We start from the raw sequence: 22,712 nt of genomic DNA, 5'->3' as shown, positions 1-22,712 counted from the left end.
CTTCCTGCTGCCTGATAACTCTCTCAGGAGGCAAAGTGAACCCACAAGGTTACAGCTAAGGGGACCACTGAAGGGTGAAGACCTCAGTTTCACCCTAAGATACACTCTGCGGGCGTCTGTTACGTGTGTGTGGGCACTGATAAGTCACCAACGGTTTAACTCTTTTCCTTTCCAGTGGCTATACCCAGCCAGTCATTAATTATGAATGAAGTCAACATGGGCTTGCCTGTCCTTCGATGCTGAAATCATCGCTCTCCTTCAAAACCATAAATAAAGTGCTTTTCACTGTTAAAATTCCTCCCTTTGCCCTTATCTCTTCTACTCTCTCATACACATATACACACACACATCCTGGTAGACATTCTTCTGCTGCAGCGCTCCCACTTGGCTTACAAGCAGACAGGGGCAGCCTTGAAATTGACATGAAAACCAAAGTGGTCTGAGAGGCCCTGCCACTGTGTGTGTGTGTGTGTGTGTGTGTGTGTGTGTGTGTGTGTGTGTGTGTGTGTGTGTGTGTGTGTGTGTGTGTGTGTGTGTGTGTGTGTGTGTGTGTGTGTGTGTGTGTGTGTGTGTTTGTGTTTGTGTGTGTGTTTGTGTGTGTGTACAGATTGGCATAGAACCACTAAGCTAAGCAAAGGAAATTTAGACTCCAAGGTACATTTGTTTATGCATGTGTGTCTTAGCAGTTCAGTCAACAGTTTTTAATTTGGTATGTCTTAATTTTCCATAAATTTCCACTCAAATTATAAATTTTCTGTTAGCTAATGTTTCACTTTATGCCAGCTATGTAAACATGTGCTCAGTAAAAACACAAGCTAAAAGTTAATGTCAATAATTTAGCAGGAATCCAACCAAAATACTGGTCAAATTTGAGTTTGAAGCTGATGATGAACATCTTTTGCTAAATTTCACATCAAACCATCGTAGCGTTGAGCCCGACTTGCTAGACCAAGCAACCCTAAAGGCACGTCACCAGTGTTGCTAAAAAAAAAAATGAACAGCTGTCTTTTCATTCATTCAAATGTGCAACAAACACTCAAAAAAATTTGCTAAATTGTCACGCCATTAGGAAGTACTGGGACAGTTTGCTACATGTTAGCTGCTGATCAAACATCAAAGAGATGTAAATTCACCAACTCACGCCAGTATTATCACAACTGGCCCTTTGTGTGTTCAGATCCTGGCAGTGACCGTATGTAACACCACTTGGCCACCGATAACATGAATCAAGCCACATCAGTACGCCTAATTACATAAATGCAAAAAACATATTTTATGTGTTCGAGAGAGAAAGAAGGAATTCCTACGCAACAGGTTTGGCTGTGAGCCGAGCCCAGTATGCAAAGCATTTTGTGTGATACAGCAACGTATAATCAGCATTAGCACAAAGTCAAACTCAGAATTCAAATCAGGTTTTCTTCTTTGTTTTCAGCGATGTCCATATTTAGAAGGGAAAACAAAATACAGGTGACTTTGAGCAGAGAAGATAAATGGGAATGAGTTAGATTGCAACATTATATTGACAGCCAGCATTTCTACATTTTTCTACAGGAAAAAATATGAGTCTTTAAATATTCACAGATCCACATGTTGTATTTTTAGACTGTCAGGAAAACATTCTTTTAGCCTTTCCCACATGTTCAACTCTTGCAAAGGAGCTGTTAGTTGTATTTAAGCCACATACTTTGCCTCTCGGGCTTTGACAACATGTCACATAATTTTGAGCCCACAACTGTAGTCAGAAAGACACTTATCCATAATATACTACAGGGGCAAAAAAAAAAGAAAAGAGATGGCTTCACTAAGTAGCACCACAAGAAAGCTCCACAGAAGACCAGAAAACCTCCACTGGCCTTTGATCCAATTTGTTGCAGGGACAGTTAGCCTTTGAAGGTCAGTGAAAATATCACTTATTCTCATTTTTTTCCCTTTTCTTTTCCTCTCCGAGTTTTTTACAAGAAACATAAACAATAGTCACTCGATCCATCTGTCTGCCTGTCTGCCTGACTGCCGGTAGGGAACCCAACCACAGGACGAAGCACTTGCAGAAGACGGTGGGAACAGATTGTGTTTTCAGAGGCAGGCGATCAAAAAGCCTCGCGTGCCACCAGTGTGGAAATTATGGAGCGAGGGCAGGGAGGAGGGAGAGGGGGAAGAGGAGAAGGTTGAACATTTTAGTGAGGAATCTATCATGGAATGACAGAAAGCACAGCTATTGCTGGAAAACAGAGGGAGGAATGACGAGAGCGGGCTGGAACCCGACTTACTCTGTGTGTGTGTGTGTGTGTGTGTGGACGGGGAGGGAAAGCTGGGCTGGACTGCTGTTCGGGAGCTGGTGTCACGCGATGTTTGACAAACACAGCTGCCCTCACTGGCCCTGCAGCTGCCCTTAAGACTGTTCCTGCGCTGGGGCAATTCTCCTGCCTCTGTGCATGTGTATGTAACTGTGCAAGTACTCTGTTTCTCTGACTTTCATTGACATTGTGTGTACAGTAAGGCCCTCCCTGGGAATGCTGAGGCAGAATGAGCCTATAACAGCCATCAGCTACAGTGATGGAAGCAAGGCTCAGTAGTCCAAAGTCAAAAATTAAGTGTAAAACTAGAAAAACTAATTAATCAAAATCTCCTCCCCACAGACTGACGTGATGCACCAGAATGTGTTTGATTACATCCACATAGACGACCGTCAGGAGTTCAGACGCCAGCTCCACTGGGCCATGTGTCCTCCACAGCACCAGGGGACGGGGGCACACCAGGATAACCAGCTAGCTGCAGGAGCTGGTGAGTAGCTCACTAGGAATTTAGTATGGCAACACGTGCATGCTTATATTGAACAATGCACAAGTTTGAAATAATGAGGTCAGCTGACACTAAATGCAGAGATTTATATTCCTGGATCTATATTATCTCAGTGAGAAGAAATGTCCTGAATGTGGTCATGTCTGGCATGTAGCTCTGTCGGAGAGCCCAGCAGGCCCCACCCACCTGCTGCTCAAACCTTATGTTTGCGAGAGGCAGCCAATCAGAGGACTTGGGTATGACTTAAAGGGAGGGTGACCTTAAAGGGAGAGAAGAGAAAACTTGCTTAGAGGATGAATGGAAGGGACAGACGATGGTCATAGTATAAAAGATGGGCCTAGCTTCTGGCTCTAAAAACTGAAGCCAGTGTGCCTTAAACCTATATACTTCTTAATGGCCAGCAAGGGGCGACTCCTCTGGTTGCCAAAACACTCCCAGCATATAGAGGTTTGTAGGAAAAAGGCCCTCGGCTCCTCTCGCTCTGTGACTTCAGTCAACACCTTTGAACTGATGATAGGCTGAATCACTGCTTTTAGGTCATATTAAATGGAATATTAAGAGGATTTTCAAAATTATGTTGACAGCTAAAGTCGGAAAGGAGATTTATCCAGGAAATATACACGTCCAGTTTCAAAACACCAAGATGGTGAAAGTGAAAATGTTCAGCTCCTGGCTTCATAACGGGATTCTAGTAACCAGTGAATGATGTCACAGTAACTATGTCCAAATTTCTACTATAAAAAAGTTCCAGAATAAGATACATAAGGATTATTTTGTGACTAATAACTGTGAATCATGCAAAGCTACTCTAGTGGCGTCCCAGAAGAAAAAAATATTGAGCTTGAAGTGAACATAATAGGTCCCTTTTAGGAGATGCTAAATATATGAATTAACAATGCTTTCAGATTGCATTTGTTATTAATAATCTTAATAATTAATTAATTAATTAATTAAAATTTATACAATACTGACAGATAACACCTTCAACTCCAATGTATTATTCATCAAAGGTACATACATAGCTATAAAAAAAAAAGTCTGCCCGCGTCATTTACTAACCGTAAATAAAGTTGTCATTCAAAAAGTGGTTCCATTTTATTATTTTTGTTTTGTTTTTCCCCAATACTATTACACAAACTGCAGTTCAAACTGTCTTACTCACATCCTCTCCATTTTTCTCTGCTAAATTACAGGTGACGACTTTGTAGTGAGCAGCCTGTTCCATTCTCCAGAGGCAGGGGAAATCCCTCCCGAGCTCTCCTGCTTTCTCAACAGATGTTTCATAGCCAGAGTCCGATGCCTCTTGGACAGCACCTCTGGATTCTTGGTGAGTAAACTGAACCAGCTCGAATAAAAAAGTTACTTCAGTTTTCAGTTCATTAAAGTTTACGCAAAATATAAAAACCGAGCAGGGGCTGCCCACTCACTGGGAGAAGACCCAGGCACATAAAAAGTGTTAAAACCCCCTTGGTACTGTAAGACTTCACTTATAATTGTAGTATGTACAGTTATTTATAGGTGTATTGCAAGAAATTATAAGGTAATTGGGTGTACGGCCACTGCAGCTGAGCGTGAGCTTGGTTCATCGCTCATGGCCGTGACTAGAGTGGTTTGGAGACTAGCAGTGGAAAAGTTGAAGGCCCTGATGACAGAGCAACAAGAATATGGGTTTGGACCATTTCATCAGGGTCAGTCAAGTTTACTGTCACCAAATCCTCTCTGGTTATGCTGAAGTTGGCCACACGACAGAAATTTTAGATGGCAATTTTCTAACATATACTGCAAGCGCCGGTTAGCCAAGCAGTGAGCAAATATTGGTTGGATGCTTTCCTCATCAGTCAACATAATTACAGTTAGGACGCAACAATTTGTAATGTAATGCACAGTGCTTGTTCTGTTCACAAATAAGCTGGCCAGAAAATCTTGGTTTCCTTTAAAAAAATAACATTTGGACCGCTTGTGAGTGTTTTCAGGCACAGTAGCAGCATTATTTTATGGACAGTAAAGTCAGTCAGTTCCTTCATAGTGTTGCTCAAAAATAAAATGCCCACCAATGTCAGCTTTAGTGTCAGTTAATAAGAGTTAGCTGACAGGTTTAACGAAGGTATTAAACACTGCAAACAACACCCAATTACAGGTAAATTACATGCTAGCAACATAGACGGTATATAGAGATGGATGCATCCACCGTTACATCACCCACTAGTTTGTGGACTTTGACTTTTTGATCTTTGGGGGCCAGAAGTCACTAAAACTGGACTTGAGGGCAGGTTCGTAAGTTATCAACTAAAATTAACAAACTTGGCTACAAAGCTAAATCCTTCACTTCATGGGTGCACGGACACAGATACCTCTTATTTGTGGCAAGAAGCTTAAAAATGAAATATTAGAATTTCCCTCACCAAAACTGAAGCACAGCTGTATTAGATGGAGTGTTAGTGCAGTTGACTTTATAGCAACCCATACTATTTGTCAGGAAATTGCACCACCCACACAGATATGGTAGAGACGTCCAGTTTAGTGACTCAATTTAGAAGAAGCAGGAACCAAGTTTGAAGTCCATTTGGAACCCACCGGTCATAAAAATGGCCACGCCCCTAATAGTCCATAACTTTAAGCCTTAATACAATTCAGACAGGAATTTTATAAACAAAGCAGAAAAATAAAGCATAGCTATGAATGCACTTCTGTTCTATATTAATCAAGGCCTTTGGATGTGTTCAAACCAGTAAAGCACTTCTTTCTCCTGTTCCAGACTATGCAGTTCCAAGGTCGGTTGAAGTTCCTCCATGGGCAGAAAAAGAAGTCAACCTCTGGGGCTCAGATGCCCCCCCAGCTGGCTCTGTTCTGCATAGCTGTACCCCTCTTACTCCCCTCCATCACAGAGATGAAAATGAAGAACATGTTAATGCGGGGAAAGAATAAAGGAGCAGGAGGAGGAATGATCTCTGGACTGGAACATGGGTAAGAGGGAATGAAACTCAGAGCAACATCCTTGCAGCTTTGACTAAAGTTAGAGAGGCGATGTGTATTGACACTATGTCATAGTCTTTTACACTGATTGTTTTAATAGGGGTCCTGTATAGTAACGAAAGGTGAAGTGTTTTAACACACTGAGGTTTGATGCATTTTGGCACCTTGTTATAGCCTCTAGAAAACGACACTGATTGGCCCAATGGGAGCTTTAAGTAAAGGTCAACATTTGAGAGCTTGTAGGTCACAGCAATAACAACTGATGTTGTAGCAGCTCAAAGTTTATAAGTGTTGACATGTTTATTTTGTTTTTATACAGTTTATGTGTCCTAAGAATACCTGCTGCCTTGGTTGAGATCCACATTGCATGGGCACGGGATACATAATTATTTCTAGTTACTGTGAGAAAATACATTTGCTCCAGCCCTCATGTGTCATTTATTGATTTTTTGAGGTTTGTCTGTTTTTTTTTTTTTTTAGAGATATCAACTTATTGCCTAGCAACAGCTTTATGAACACACAAGCATTTACACCGAGCCCCAGTTACCAACACAAACATAAGCCCTCTCCGCACCCAGCAGGATCTGATACCAAACCAAACAAATGCTGGACGCCTTACCTGTGGCCAATTAGGAGCAAATACATGTCTCAGCTTGGATAAGGCCCTCTGTGATTCATGCATCATTAACAACTCTGGGGAGGCTGAGAGGCCAAGACTTGAGATGTAGTCAGTAAAGCAGAGCACCACCCCTCCCTCCCTCTGCTGTTCAGACTACCTCTTCCTTCCTACATCATTCAGGGCAACATGGTGAATAATATAACAATAAACCAGTTAAACAGCAGATTGGATTGGAAAACCATTCTTAGGGTTAAGGGTGGGAATTAAGTATACAGTATGTACACTACACATGGCTTCTGGGTCTGCTGCCACAGACAGATGTAAATATGGCTTAGATTAAACTTACAGTCAGATTCCAGAAAGCCTGCTAAATATATTGGTTGCACAATGCTCTCCAGTTCTGCTCTGAATTCTGAGTAAATGCAGATTTTTTTTTTTTTTTTTATCAAACTAAAAACACAACTGGCCGAAACTGCGTCAGACTTATTACAGCAAAAATAGAAAGTGATACTTCTCATTTTGGTCATTTCGTGCCACTAGTCAGCAGATGTCACTGAAAACATGTGCCTTAGTTTACTGGGCGGCTGACTTTGTAGGATTAAAATATGTAATTTCTTCTTACAGTGACACTGTCTAGCTTCTGCTAGACCAATCTAAGAGCTAAGAAAAGACTCATCTTACACATTTGATGATACAGAATATACTCACTTTTAAGATTGCTGATTGTATTACAGACCTTCAGCTACTGCTCTCAGGTTGAGAGATATTTGAAAGGCAGGAAAAGTATAGAAACGCGCTCTGGAAACAGACAAACAAAAGAAACATTTGCCATCAGAATTCCTGAATAATCACACACAGAACCGCAAATTAAACCCGGTTATTACCACTGTAGCCATGCACTGTAATTGGGTTTCCATATAAAAACTGAAAAGATGAAAGGCGGGGGTGTGTGTGTGTGTGTGTGCGCATATTTTTATATTTTTTAATTCTGGCACAAAGAAAGCAAAAGAATTTCAATCAGGCCAGTAAGGGGGAAAAATGGAAAAGGCATTTAATGTATATAGTGTGTGCTGATTAACTGAAAAAATATGGCTCTAAATATAATTTAGCAGATGTCTTCTTATCGCTTTTGATTAATCATTGATTCAGCATTCAACAAGATCAATTTGAAACTAATACAGTTTAAAAAGACTTCCACACACTTACTGAGCACATTCAGCTCCTGCACTGTGTAAAGATGAAGATATATGGCACTGTGCTGCCTATAAACTTGGAGTCCAGGCGATCATTGATCTTTGGGTTCTGGATGTTGACTCTGTTCTCAATTTTCAGATGAGACACATCGCGGAAAAGATGAGTCACTTTTGGAAAGATCCTCTCGTGAACTAAATTGAACCAAACATAGAGTTTTTATGCTTTGAGTCATTTGTCACTCAACAGGAAAAATATTCAGTATGCAGACGTTCCCATATGGATGCATGGGTAGAGAATGCCTTTTCATGAATTTGGTTAAATTTGTGCCTTTGTCTTGTGACTAATGATCTTGTTTTTTTTTCTCTTTCCAATTCCATTTTTCATGCCTTCCCTCCCATGCACAGTGAGCGTGGAGAACACCTCCGCAGGCACTCCTTCAATGGAGGAATGAGCGACGTTGCGGACCCTCTTCAGCTTTCCTGTCCCACTCCTGGTGCTTCCCAGCGAGGTCACCACACTCCCTGGACCCCACTCTCCAAAGACAACCTCAAGTACCGCCCTGATGGTTACTATAACCAGGAGGAGCCCCTCAACTACTGCAAGTCCTCCATGGGTACCCATAAAGGTCTCAGTCCAGGTGTGGGTGGTGGCTGGCCTCTGCGGCAGAACTCAGGTCCCGTCAGAGGAGGTCAGGGCGTCGGCTACAGCCCCTCTAACCGCTTGAACAAGACCGGCCAATATGGGAAGCCGTACCGCCTCTCGCCTAACTGTCACAGTGGCAGAGGTGGTGAAGTGTTTGTCTCCAAACTATATGGGAATGTCCAGATTCCCACAGACCCAGATGCCTACTGCGTGGACCTGGTAAAGAGCGAGAACGGCTACGGAGAATGCTTCGACGGCCATCTGATGCCCGAGATGCCACCCATCAAGGTGGAGCATGACTCCGATTCGGAGAACGGCTGCGACGCATACGGACAACCCTGGACGTGCCGCGACCAAGTGCCCATTGACCGTCGCTATAGTAACGGACTATATGACCAGAGCTCTGGTCTGCAGCTTAAATCAGAAGCAGATTATTACGATCCACAGTATTCACCCTGTCAGCGGGGAAAGGCTGGAATCAGCCCACCGTACAACAACGGTAACTATCAGAACTATGCAGTGAACAGCGGGAACGCCAACGCACGTCTGTTAAAGTGCGACAAAGACCTGGGCAATAACAATGACGCCAGTCAGTTTAGTCCTCAGAGATTCTCTCATTCAGACTCTCTATGCAGCAGCCAGTCTGTCAACCTCATGGATTCACACGTCTACTCACAGGACCCACACAAGGCCTACATGCACTCTGACTACAACAAGCATGCCACTTATGAGTTCAAGGGTCACAGCCTGATCCATTCTATCAAGCGGGAGCCCATGGACTCTCCGCCATGGTCTGAGAGTCCCCATGACATAAACCAGTCCATAATGGTTGGTTCCAAAAACGTTATGCCATGTGTGATGAGTACAGGGCACCACAAGTCCAGTCCCTATATTTATATGCCATTTTAGTGACATGTAAACACACCTGCAGATACTTACCTGGCTCCCCCCCCCCCCACACACACACACACACGTACACACACACACACACACACACACACTATACTTTACACATAAAGAAATCAGTGTGCATTAAAGTACTTTGTCTTATTGTTTTCGTACACCAGCATTTTAAAAGAGCAGTTCTTTTTTAGGGATTCCCAGGATGTCACATACTTCTTCTGTTTGGCGAAGAAGCTCAGGTTCTGGTGTCAATGTTGTGACAATCAAAAATAATACATTGAGTCCAGTTTATGCATAGATGATTTTGTTTGTAAGGAATACACTTTGTAGTTGGTTCTAAGCACTTTTAGATTTAGCGGCAATGAGGCATTAGAAGCAATTTTCTTTTCTTTTATATGTTGTGGACACCTGACTTTTGTGGAAGAAACAAAGATTTATCTGTCAACAAATTTTTGTTTTGTTTTTTAAATCTTGCACAAAGTAGGTGACTTAAACCTATGCTGAGGTCAAGAGAGGTGACAGATTAGGTGACAGAGAGTGCTTTGGAATCGGTGATAACAATAATAATAATAACAACAGGTGGTGTTTGTATGTTTTAGTGCGTTTTAGTGCTTTTCATTGCTGCCGGTAATGATATATGAGTGGAAACTGATTGTTTCCATCAATTATTGAATTGAACTGTGTTCAGTTTGCGACATCGTGTTGTTTTCCATGGCAGTAAACAAAAGTTTGAGCAAAGTCAAATCAGTGTCACAAGGTAAAACTTTTAAACGCCGCAAAACACTTTAATTCATTCACGGATTCGAAAAGTGAGACCAGACAATGAAACATCTAACTTAAAATCTTTCAGATATCATCAGTTAAACTCCTGTTGCACCTTCTCTCAGAAGTAATATTGTACAGCATAGGTGGAGCGTTCATGAGAAGTTCCACATTTCAACTCATATCCCACTCAGGGTATGACACATTTCCTTTAAAATTAATGTATACACCTCTCATGTCGTCCTTTCTGTCCAGAAACAGTAGACCTTATGTTCACATCAGTATTTTTGCACTAGTGAATTAAAAGCACCAAATTGAATCAATGTCAGTCTCAGTTCTGTGAAGCTAAGTTGCACTACTGGGAGTAGTTCAGTTGAAGTTCAGCGTACCCAGACAGGTTTCAGAGTCGACACGCACAACTGTACATGGTGTCACTGTTTTGGATTTGTCTTTTACTCTTTGTGTGTGTTCATTTCAATAAATGTTTGAGGATTTGTATTTATTGTAAGAGGCAAATAATTTAAAAAACTACAGTTCTGAAGGCTTTTTTTTTTTTTCTCTTTTACTAACGTAAATAAATATGGCTTTTTTTCCCCTCCCCCCTGCTATCATTTTGGATAATTGTTTAAAAAAAAAAAATGACTATCATACTTGTCTCATGGAGGAGGTAGCTCCAAGGTAGCGATCACAGTGTATATATGCAGTGTCTTCCAATGTTTCTAAGTGTTTTTGCAAATGGGAGTTATCTATTAAAAGATCTTTCTTTATATGAAAAATCTGCTCCAAGTGTTCTTCTTTTGCAACAGTAACACAGTATGCTGGACTATTACTAAATGCCTAATGCCTAGTCAGTTTTTGTAGTGTCATTACAATATCACAGAGGTCAAACTAAATCATATGCAGCGAGAGGTCACTCTACCGGCCTTAGTGATTTCCCACTTTCTAGGATGATGAAAGGCCACATTCTGCTGTTCAGTTAACATCCTCGTCTTTTTAGTAGCTTCTGAATTTTTAATGTACACCAAATTTGGTTTCATCCTTCAGATTTGTGTCTCTATTAATAATAAATATTCAGCAGAGCAGGATACAGAGTATCTCTAACCACATGCCCTGTATGATTAATGTGCTGCAAAGTTGGCATGACGGCTCCTTCACACGATCTGGGAAACTTCCCCGTTTCTCACCGCTGTCTGGGATGAGGGCTAGAGCCAAGGGAATGTTGGCGTCCACCAAAAGGTGGAGGGCAGAAAAAGAGGCAGTGGACATGAGGGAAAAGAGATGTAGCCTAAAAGCTGTGGTTAGATCCCAGGATTCCCAGAAGAACTGGACTCCTGTCTGGCCAGGCAGTTAATTGTATTCACTCGGCACATATGGTTTAAAGTACTCCCTGAACATTTATGGTCATCTACTGAAATTATCATAGGTATTCCCTTCCTTTGAACATGACTCCGGATGTAAAATATTTAGTATTTGTAATTTTTGCTTGGCCAAAAATCAGTCATCTTTAAAGAGTAAATAACCAGTGGCTTGGAGGCCAAGCTCAGAATTCAAGTGGCTGCAGATAATGGGACACAACAATTTAGCATCAATGATGGAGGAGATGCACCAGAGAGTGGACAAACAATTGCAGCGCTGGAACTGAAAATTAGAGTAATATCAGAAATGACTGAAACTGATACTCTGGAAACAGTTGGGCTATTTGGCAAACTGGCCAATGTTGAAACTTTGGGTCAACATCCTGAGGCACCCTGGGAATTTTCTTCATGCTTAATAGCATATATTAGACTGTAAGGATAACCATAGACTGTAAGGATAAGCAGAAGAAGATCGATGTAACCACTGTGACTCCGATCACTGGTTTTGGACTCCACATTTTTGAAGCATCAGTGATGGCGTTATGCACGGGGTCATGTTGATTTTATTTATTTATTTTGTTGGAGCCAGAAGAGGGTGGAGTGCAAACTTATCAGCTAATTCAAATCAACCACGAAATATCAAGATATTATTTTCATCATTCACTCATGTGCACTTGGCCACATACAGCTAACCTCTGACCTCTGCAGAGCTACAGAGATAAGTGAAGCCAGTGAATAAATGCTTTTTTTTTTCTTTTTTCTCTGTACTTGTTTCTTTACAAGATTCTTGCTGTCCAAAAGTTTTTGAGATGGAACAAAGAAATAACTTTTGTTGATCAGGCAAATGTCAAAGACAAACAGAGTTCAGATTTTGCGCAACAAATACACATATTGGTAAGGAGGAACCAGTTTCTCTCACTGCCAACTACAGTATCATAATTCCTCCCTCTAATCCCCCCAGAAGCTTGTGTTTGTTTTACTGTGGTGAGAGTATAGCTTATAGGGAATTACAGGATACACGAGGATCAGCTATTAGGATGATTTTGAGTGTGTACATACATTTGTGCATGTTTGTGTGCATGCTAGTACACCAAGTAAGCGGCACATAGCCACATCCTATGTTTGTTTGTAAAGTACAAGAAATCCTATTATGATTTCTACCATTATCCACTATGTATTTACAAAAATCAATTCTAGGGCCAGCATTCAGTTATACCACAGATCCAGAGTACTGACTAATGTTTATTCAGTAGTATAACTTTCTGTTTTGAAGAATTTCACTTTAGCTATTATCTCTTTTGAGATAATAAACAAAAACCTGGAAAAGTGACCTGAAATGATCATTTCGGACAGAACGGGTTTAAAATGAATTTTCTGAAAACAGCATAAAATGCGTGTAGCCTCAACCAACAATTATGGATTTGATTAAATAGATGAAGGTTAATATTATCTCTCATCAAAAGCTGTGAAACTTATTATGAATGGAAGGCTTTACTCATCTAATATGCACTCACCCACCACTTTATTAGGTACACCTGCTCAATTGTTAATGCAGATATATAATCATCCAATCCCACGGCAGCAATGAGGCATGTAGGTCAAGACAACCTGCTGAAGTCCAAACTGAGCATCAGAACAGGGCTCTTGGGTCAACAAGAGCCCTGTTAAGTGACTCTGAATGTGGCATGGTTGTTGGTGCCACATGAGCTGGTCTGCATATTTTAGAAACTGCTGATCTGCTGGGATTTTCCTGCACATCTTTGAGGTTTAAAAAAAATAGTCTGGGGAAAAAAAAAAAAAAAAAAAAAAAAAAGAAAACATCCAGTGAGCAGCAGCTCTCTGAGTGAAAATGCCTTGTTGATACCAGAGGTCTGAGGAGAATGGACAGCCTGTTTTGAGCTGATAGGAGGGCAGCAGTCGTTCAGATAACCACTAATTGCAACCAAGGTATGCAGAAGAGCATCTCTGAACACACAACACATTGACCTTGAAGCAGATGGGCTGCAGCAGTAGAAGACCACACCGGGTGCCACTGAGGCTACAGTTCACATGGGCTCACCAAAACCAGACAACAGAAGAAAATGTTGGAAATATGTTGCTTGGTCCAACTCGTGTTGCTCATGAGCCTCGATCACGGTTGTGACATTCAGATGGTAGGGTCAGAATTTGGTGTGAACAACACAAAAGCATGGATCCATCTTGCCTTGTATCATCAGTTCAGGGTGCTTGTGGTGGTAGTGTAATGATGTGGGGATTTTTTCTTGGCACACTTTTGCCCTCTTAGTACCAATTGAGCACCATTTAAACACCACGGCCGACCTGAGTGTGGTTGCTCACAGCTGACCCATCCACTGATGGCTGCCTCCAGCAGGATAATGTGCCATATAACAGAGCTGAAATCATCTCAAACTGGTTTCTTGAACATTACAGTGAGTTCACTGCACTCACATGACCTCCACAGTCACCAGATCTCAATCCACGAGAGGACCCTTGGGATGTGGCAGAACAGGAGATTCCCATCATGAATGTGCAGCCAATAAATCTCAAAATCTCTGAGGAATGTTTTCAGCAGCTTGTTGAATCTGTGCTATGAAGAACCCAGAACTAGTAAGGTGTATCTAATAAAGTGTCCAGTTAGGTGTTACTGTGTTTAGCTGAATAAAATACAATAAATAACTGTATAAAGACAGGTATAATTATCAGTGTCCTCAAAACTAGTATTTCTACATTTTAAACTACACTTCCCATAAATTTACTAATTCCTCTAGAGAATTTTATTTTGATGCATTCCTATTGAGCAATTACCATATGCGTGTCAGTACCGATGTGTTTTTACACGCATAGATCCAGACAGTTACACAGTCTCGACTTTAAAGAGGCAAATTAAGATCCTACTTCCCTTTGGCGCTTCGCACATAACATGTTTCACATTAGGTTTCGAAGAATCTCCATTTGCAAGCACGGCTTTCATACGAAACTGCAGGGCCGCCTGAGTCAGGTTACTTTGGACTGCTAGAAAATGAAGGAGAGATTTTGTATTTTTCACTTGGCAAAGAGTCGGAACTACAGTGTAGGAGAGACCATAAACGCTGCATGATATCCACAACTCATTATGATTCATAAAGAAAACAGTCCATGCAGAGTGCTAATAGTTCAATAGTTTTGGCCCTGAAAATGTTCTTTACAAACACTGACTTTTTTTTGTTTGTTTTGTTTTTATTCTCAGTCATGTAGGCATCCCCATCTCAATAAAAATATTCTGGCTGTTTTCACAAATTTGACCAAATTGACAAAGTCCAAAACTAAAAACATTTTTATTTCATTTTATTTTAGGTACACAAGATTATTTCAGTTAATTTTATGTCTTATTTTTGTCATTTAGGTCAAATGTTTTTTGGGTTTTTTTTTTTTCACACCTAGTTTTTGTTTTTAGTCTAGTTTGAATCGTTTATAATAACCTTGTTTTGGGACTTCCTGTTCAATCTTTTTTTTTTTTTTTAATGCATTTAATAATAATAATAAAATCCTAATTAAATGAAATCTGAAATGCCCTCAGAAGATATCAAATGGCTTCAAGATTGCTTTTCAGTAAAATGCATGCTTACTTTTACGCTCTGTTTACCTGCATGAAACCAAAGCCTGCTTAAACATATTACATGTTAAGTCAATAACACTCAGGAAGCTTCTATTGACAACAGTACTACCAGAAAGCTCCTTGTATCTCTGCAGATTCTGCATGTTAAGATATCCATTTAAGAGGCTGTTTCTCTAAGTAGACTTTTAAACAGAATAATGGACACACAGCCTTAATTGTATTGTTTTAAATGCTCAGTAAACAATAAAGCATTTTGCTTTGGCCTTCAGGCATCAAACTGCAAAACAAGAGTCTCTGTGCATACACAACTGTGTGTCTCATTCACACACTACATAGGCAGTTTTCTCATAAACAGCAAGCAACTCATGTGACACAGTGTTTATCAGCTCTATAAGATTTCAGTGAGCTTTTGTCTCACTATAGCTTTATATCGGATGCTGTGACAGCGATACAGGGGAAAGGTAGCTAAGGCTAAATTTAAATGTTTAATATTCATTCGCATGCACGCAAACCTTCGATCACGCCATCTGTAGGATGCTTGTTCGGTACAGGAAGGGGAAAGGATGAGGATGAGCAAAAAAAAAAAAAAAAAAAAAAGAGAAGGAAGTGAGATAAAACCAAGAGATGAGAAAAGAGAAGTCTGTTTGGGAAAAGGGCAAAAAAAAAAAAAAAAAAAAGGAGTACTGGCTTACGGCAACTGTAGTGTAAGCAAAGTGTTTCACGCTCGCCGACAGCTGTGTCTGTGAGCCACAGCGTCTGTGTATGTGTGCAGACCAAAACCTATAATCCTATACTATGCAAGGTTGCGTGACCGTTCATACCCTGCTGTTCGCTGCACCACACATCATGTGGCCTAACTGGTCACTCCCACTCTGTGTGTTTTTCATACACACTAATACACACACAGATAAAGGCAGATGAACCAGTACACACAAATGCACACAAATGTCCACATCACCTCTCACTATACCCCCACCCACACACGCATCTGCATACACTTCATTACATGCATAAATACACATCAGCATATGGAATATAGTCACGCGATTCCCCACCACCTTCCCACTTCTCGCTTCCTGAGCTAAATAAGTAAATAAAAATAATACACAAAAATAAAACTGTATACAGTAAACACAGCACCTTGCTTACTTTATTTGTCCACATCTGTTCTCCTGTCGAGTACTCTTCATTGATCAGACCCATCAGGGTAATCTTAACTGATTTTTGGTATTTGGTGGTGAGTGTTAAAATAAGATGGTTTATGCATGTGCCCAGGGGCAACTAGCCAGTGAAAGGTTACCGAGTACAACCTGGTGATTCATAGACTAGGTATGCAGGCCGCAGCTGACCATGACTCACACACATATGCATGCACATATGCAACACACAACCAAGCTATTTTACTGACACAGAAAACCAAAGTGATGTCGACAAATGTCTTAGGAAAGCCACCAACTTGACCCTACCTGCTTTTTGGTTTGTTTTTTTTAAACAAAGTACATACTTCTTGAAGCATTCATAATGCCAGTACAGTATATTATAATTATTATGCACTTCCACTATCAGTCCCATGGGGCAGGATGAGCAAACATGCTCAGAACCAACAGGCCTAAAGTGAATGCTCTAATAATTTCCATGTGAGATTAGGGGGAGAGTACAGTGAGATTATGGAGCCAGTGCCAGCACTGTTTGTTTTAGGTTGTGTTCATGCTCCAGTTGACTGATTAATCTGCGAGGGTTACGTGAGGATATACACTCAAGCTGTCTCTTCTGCTTGCAAATGCTTCTGCCTGCTGGTCGCAGCTGCGTACTGCAGCCGAAAGGAGCCACACGCCAAAAAACTGCCATGACACAGGATTTTGTGTTAGTGACCTGGACTGTAAATATCAGGCTTGTCTGTTTTCTCACAAGGTTAATAATAAATACTGATTAAACCATAAGCTTCAAAATATTGCCAAGGATTTTAAATTGCATAACGGCATTCTCAGGAATGCACTCGTGTTAGTTCATTCATTGCTGAAACGTAAAAATTAAAAATAAAATTCTAATGTTCAGTTATCAAATATTGGTTCTGTCTACCCACTCACATGCAGGTCAGCTTCAATTTACACCAGCCAAGACAAAAACATGACACAATTTAGGTCACATTTTGCCTGATTTTGTAATGTTAAATCTGTTCGGTGCATCCTAATCCATGGTTCAAGTGCTGAAAGTACCAACAATAATGTCAACATGAAAGTGAGACACTCAGACTGAAGGCTTCTGGATTCCTAGCAGCATACAATTGGATTATTTCTCCTTCTGGATTTAGAAAGTGCTTTCTGTCACCATGAGGGCAAAATGCCACCAAAAAAAAAAAAAAAAAGAATCCCTGAGGGGTGTGTTAAATACTTTGACCCAGAGCTGTTTATTAAGACTGCGGGTTGAACTCTTCACGATCTCTGATCTACAGCAGGCGTTTTGCCCTGACAGCAAACTGCAAGCATCCCCTTTGTTGAATGACTTGGCCACAGGTGGAGCAGACTTCAAAGTTTCCATCTAAAGAAAGCTTGGCAACAGTCAGTTTCTGTCATGTGTGATAAACTGTGGATTTAATGTTTTGACCCACAATGGCAAGCATTTAATCCATGGGTTTAACTCGGAAAAACTGAAAATCCAACTGAGCCTTTGTCGCTCAGAAAATGGTTGTGTTCTGTGCTAAAGTGATTTAGATTACTAGAGAAAGTAATTAAGATTGAAATTTTTACAAAGTACTTTTTTTTTTTTCCAAACATGCATCCGCAGTACATGATCTGCAGGCACAGGGACACATTCTTCCACTCTCAATTCACTTGGGATTCATTCAGCTTTCAGAGTTTTTGTTGGCTTGTAATGGGCTATGATCTGGATCAAGATGAAGCAGCTGATGACCTGGAAGAGCAACCCGGCAAGCCAGATCCATAAGAAGGTGTTGTAGCCTTCAAACTCCAGGAAGTAGGCAGGGCTCAACCAGATGCCCTGTTTAGTGGAGAAAAATATGATAGTTTCTTTTAAGAATACTGTAAAAACAGTTCAGTCTTACGTTATTTACCACTTACACCATTTTCAAACCAACAGGATTAAGTCATGATCAAGAAGCAACATCCGGGGCTGTGAAAATGATGTCAACGAGGAGGTGCCAAAAACTAGTGTCCCTCTAGTGGCCACTTGAGGCTAGTTCTAAACACTAGTTAATCTCCATAGAGTCCCATGTTAAAATGCACAACTTTACAGCAGAAATAAACATGTTTACAGTCTTTGCGGACAATTTTACCCTTTGTGATAACAGGTGGGTGAATCTGTACATACCTCATCCTATCAAACTGTTCTGAGGCTTAAAAATTGTATTGGCGTGGCTATCTGTGTATCTGTGTCCATGTTTGTTACTGTACCATTTTGGAACACTTTTAATGAAAATATCTGTCAAAAAAATGTGGCTTACAGTGTAGCTGATTATACTAAGAGACAGTTCAAGGACTGGTTAGTAAAATTCTAGTATCTTATTAGTGTGTAAACACTAGTCAGCAGGTATCTGCTTTTGTGCAGCGCACCTGTAGATGCACCTTGCTAACCAAGATTGGTTGTGTTAACTAATAATGTAACACTCCTCCCTCTTATCCAAATATGGTCAGTTCCGGTTCCAAAATACTGACACGGGGACAGTGAAACTACTAAAGCCTGTGTTTTAAATTGGGGAGCCCACAAATCAATGGGCAATGCACAAACAATGGCTCCATGCATCTTATAGATTCAGTCTATGGTGTAAAACAGGGATCCTCAAATCCAGGCCTCGAGGTCCGGTGTCCTGCAGGTTTTAGATGTGTCCCTGATCCAACACACCCGATTCAAATGGCTGAATTACCTCCTCACTATGCAGTCAAGTTCTCCAGAGTCCTGCTAGTGACTTCTATATTTGACTCAGGTGTGTTGAAGCAGGGGTACATCTAAAACCTCCAGGACATCGGACCTCAAGGTCTGGATTTGAGGATCCCTGGTATAAAATATGATTGCATTAACAGGTGCACACCTAAAGTCATATTTAACTCCAATTTAAAATGTGCTTATCTGAATTACCTGCCCAGCAAACCAGAGGAGCAGCAGTCCCAACCCCTGTTTGACTGTCAGTCTCAGGTTAGGGATGACCAGAGGAAGTAAGCACAGGTACCAGAGGAAGTACTATGAAGGGATAACAAGCAACACTGTTAAATTTCATGTAAATGTCTACACCAGGAGGAACAAAGAGAAATCATGTCAGATATGTACCTGTGAAGTGCACACTTTGTTGAAGGTGACGAAAATTGCTGTGTGCAGGAAACAGGAGAAGGCCAGGTCTTTGTGATACGCCCACGATGTTACCAACAGCAGGATGAACTGCGGCAGAAATGCTGCCAGGCCGAGCCATTGGCTCCACGTGCTGTCTGCAAGACCGAAAGAATTGGGCTCATTTTAAACAGCTGCGTTACCTGTTGTATGTTTGCTCAGTATTAAAACAAATCAGAGAGGAAATTCACTCAACATACCTGCACCTATAAATTAGATTTAATAAGAATTTTATTGCTGTAAAACAAAGCAGGTATGAATGGCTGGATGGATGAATACCTCCAGTAAGGTAGAGCATATAGAAGTATGGAGAGAAGTTGTGTCTGATATCCCTTCTGGTCAGATGGTACAAATAGGTCTCATAAAGAAACTGCCAACCATACCTGAATTTACAGGAGAGGAGACATGTGAGAGTAAGAGTGTTGATTCAGATAAGGGGTCACATAGAGAAGCTAACATTAAGTCAAATCAAAAATAATATTTAGCTTTATTACAAGCCCTTCCTAAACAACAGTGTATCTTTAAAGTAATATTTGTCAGGTCATACTAATTCCAGCAGCATTAGTTGCAGTACTTGTACACTCATGAAAATGCACTCTGTGTCCATCTCACATGTAATAGAAGAGTGCTGTGAGCAGAAAGAAGACTCCGCCAGCCACACTTGCAAATAGGAGCAGCTCTCGGTTGAAGAAACTGGCAATAAAGCCAACAAGCTTCTTGAACTTCCAGGCCTTTTTGTCTTCGTCTGCCCTGGTTTCTGCTGTGCGCAGGGTCAGAGCAATGGGCAGAGCATATGTAACAGGGTAGATCTTCATATGGACCGATAAGCCATACAGCAACGCTGCCCAGGTCAGACGCTGAGCTAGAAGAAAAATGGGCAAATATGTATGAACACACTTCACATAACAAAATTAATACTGACATATTTAACCCACACCTTTACCTTCCATACAGAGTAATGTCCCCAGCACCAGAGCTGCCAGGATCGACTCAGCATTCCCTCGGCTGGACACTCCCATGGGCAGTGGGTTGAGAAGCCACAGAGAAGAAACACGGCATGCAGTCTGAACATAAATCCCAGAGAATCAAAATTTTATTTTTTATTTGTATGAACACAATTCCTTCACGTCCCCTGCTGTGGTTTCTCCAGTTCAAAAAAACATGATGAAAGAGTACAAACCTCAGACCTTAGACCTCGCAGGCAGAGGACTCTGTAGATGACCAGTCCTGACAGCACATCACATGCAATGAAGAGGATCTTTCCAAAAACCATGCAGAGGTAGATATTTGGGGTGAGAAGCCAGGCCAGCAGAGGAGTATAACGGTAGGTTGACCTGTTGTACGGGGAACTGCCCTGTAAAAAGAAATTTCCCACAAAGATGTGATCAATGCGAATGACCTGCTAAAACTCATCACTTCATCCAGCAGCACCCCCACCAGCTGAGATGAGCTGGTGGAGGTGGCTGGAGAGAGGGAAGCCTGGGCTTCTCTGCTTAGGCTGCTGCCCCCGCGACCCGGCCCCGGATAAGCGGAAGAGAATGGATGGATGGATGGCATAACAGAAATGATGTCTGCTGATAACTGCTCAATACATCATTCTTCAAGTAGTATAATAAATATCACATCATAAATATCCTTTATTTTATTACAGTTTAAAGCACCTTGAGGTGACTGTCATTATTTGGCGCTATATAAATAAAATTGAACTGAACTGAAAAGTATTGCCAAAAGTATTCACTCACCCATCCAACTCATTGAATTCAGGTTTTCCAATCACTTCCATGGCCACAGGCGTATAAACCAAGCACCTAGGCATGCAGACGGCTTCTACAAATATTTGTGAAAGAATGGGTCGCTCTCAGGAGCGGTACCGTGATAGGATGCCACCTGTGCAACAAGTCCAGTCGGGAAATTTCCTCACTACTAAATATTCCAGTCAGCTGTTAGTGGTATCATAACAAAGTGGAAGCGACAGCAACTCAACCACAATGTGGTAGGCCACGTAAAATCACAGAGTGGGGTCAGCGGATGCTGAGGCACATAGTACCCAGAGGTCACCAACTTCCTGCAGAGTCGGTCACTGCAGACCTACAAACTTCATGTGGCCTTCAGATTAGTTTAAGAACAGTGCGTAGAGATCTTCATGGTCAAGTAGCTGCATTCAAGCCTTACATCACCAAGCCCAATGCAAAGTGTCAGATGCAGTGATGTAAAGCACGCCGACTGGACTCTAGAGTAGTAGAGATGTGTTCTCTGGAGTGATGAATCGCGCTTCTCCATCTGGCAATCCAATGGACAAGTCTGGGTTTGGTGGTTGCAAGGAGAACGATACTTGTCTGTCTGCACTGTGCCAAGTGTAAAGTTTGGCGGAGGGGGGATTATGGTGTGGGATTGCTCGGCCCCTTAGTTCCAATGAAAGAAACTGTTTCAGCATATGAAGACATTTTGGACAATTTTATGCTCCCAACTTTATGGGAACAGTTTGGGGATGGCGCCTTCCTGTTCCAGCATGACTGTGCACTAGTGTAAAAGCAAGGTCCATAAAGACGTGGATGAGCCAGTTTGGTATGAAAGAACTTGACTGGCCTGCACAGAGTCCTGACCTCAACACGTTTGGGATGAATTAGAGTGGAGACTGCAAGCCATGCCTTCTCATCCAAAATCAGTGTCTGACCTCTCAAATGAGCTTCTGGAAGAATAGTCAGAAATTCCCATAAACACTCCTAAACCTTGTGGAAAGCCTTCCTAGAAGAGCTGAAGTAGTTATAGTCATATGAAACCCTATGGATTAAAACTGGGTTGTCACTCATGTTCATATGTATGTGAAGGCAGACGAGTGAATGCTTTTAGCAATATAGTGTACTTTAAGGGTTTTGTTGTTGTTGTTGTTGTTTGGTAACCTGACATTTTAGTTTAAGGAAAATCCTAGTTCCTCTGTGTAGTTCAGTAATAAGTAATATTCCTACTGCATTTTCATTTTTTGTCTCCAGTGTGTTGCATATTAATTAATTAATACTGTAAGCAATATTTTTGAACTGACTCTGCGTTACATCAGCGTTAAGACAGCTGTTACCTCAGTTATGAACCTCGCAGCATCCGTGAACACATGGTAGTCAATGTCAGTGTATTTCACCGCCATGGTCCTGTCCTGGTAGTCTCCATAAGCGACCAAAGCCAGTCTTACAACGAAGGAGACGGTGAAAAGGACACGCTTCTCGGTGAGTTTGGATGTTAGACTCTCCATCACCAGCCACGGAGGGCAAACCCAGGTTAGCAGGTAGGTCTGGGAGCTACGTCTCCGCCTCCATCTCCTGTTCCTTTAATTTGTGAGATTATCAAACAACAATACCAGGCTGTGCCGTTAAAGAGTGCCTTTTAAATACCCAAATTTCAAATATGACAACACGGAAGTTACCCGGAAGTGGCTTTACTAAGCATGTCTTCGTTTTTAGTTTCTACACATGGCTCCAGCGAGCACAGGCAATGCATTAGCGCCACCTACTGTGCTGGAGTGAGACTGTCACTTTAAAGA

General features: G+C 41.4%; 2 protein-coding genes across 2 annotated transcripts in view; one reads left to right on the top strand and one right to left on the bottom strand.

Annotated features, from left to right (window-relative positions):
* Window positions 1-10,628, top strand: part of ahrra (aryl-hydrocarbon receptor repressor a) — a 65,177-nt gene extending 54,549 nt beyond the window's left edge. The window contains exons 7-10 of the mRNA XM_030755990.1: window positions 2,637-2,781; window positions 3,993-4,126; window positions 5,555-5,763; window positions 7,990-10,628. Coding sequence (XP_030611850.1) covers window positions 2,637-2,781; window positions 3,993-4,126; window positions 5,555-5,763; window positions 7,990-9,136 — 1,635 coding nt within the window. The 3' untranslated portion in view covers window positions 9,137-10,628. The remainder of the gene's footprint in view (window positions 1-2,636; window positions 2,782-3,992; window positions 4,127-5,554; window positions 5,764-7,989) is intronic.
* A 5,377-nt stretch (window positions 10,629-16,005) lies between these two features.
* pigm (phosphatidylinositol glycan anchor biosynthesis, class M) lies at window positions 16,006-22,647 on the bottom strand. The gene is made up of 9 exons (XM_030756903.1): window positions 22,596-22,647; window positions 22,254-22,497; window positions 20,361-20,534; window positions 20,124-20,244; window positions 19,793-20,042; window positions 19,460-19,563; window positions 19,124-19,278; window positions 18,935-19,036; window positions 16,006-17,839 (listed from the first exon to the last, which is right to left on the bottom strand). Exons 1-9 carry the CDS (start codon window positions 22,616-22,618, stop codon window positions 17,681-17,683), a joined length of 1,332 nt encoding a protein of 443 aa, XP_030612763.1. The 5' UTR covers window positions 22,619-22,647; the 3' UTR covers window positions 16,006-17,680.
* Between the last annotated feature and the right edge of the window lie 65 nt (window positions 22,648-22,712).

This window comes from Archocentrus centrarchus, chromosome 20 (assembly GCF_007364275.1).
Source record: "Archocentrus centrarchus isolate MPI-CPG fArcCen1 chromosome 20, fArcCen1, whole genome shotgun sequence".
Classification (NCBI taxonomy): Eukaryota; Metazoa; Chordata; class Actinopteri; order Cichliformes; family Cichlidae; genus Archocentrus; species Archocentrus centrarchus.
The sequence above is the reverse complement of the archived record's forward strand: the minus strand, read 5'-3'. Positions and strand labels throughout refer to the sequence as shown.

What these genes read in the sequence shown, in the direction of transcription:
- pigm (XM_030756903.1), bottom strand. Translation starts at nt 22,618, where the DNA reads ATGCTTAGTAAAGCCACTTCCGG. An exon ending in TGCGAGGTCTAAGGTCTGAG is followed by an intron (nt 20,245 to 20,360) that starts GTTTGTACTCTT and finishes ATTTATGTTCAG; the next exon opens with ACTGCATGCCGTGTTTCTTC. An exon ending in ACAGCACTCTTCTATTACAT is followed by an intron (nt 19,564 to 19,792) that starts GTGAGATGGACA and finishes CTGTAAATTCAG; the next exon opens with GTATGGTTGGCAGTTTCTTT.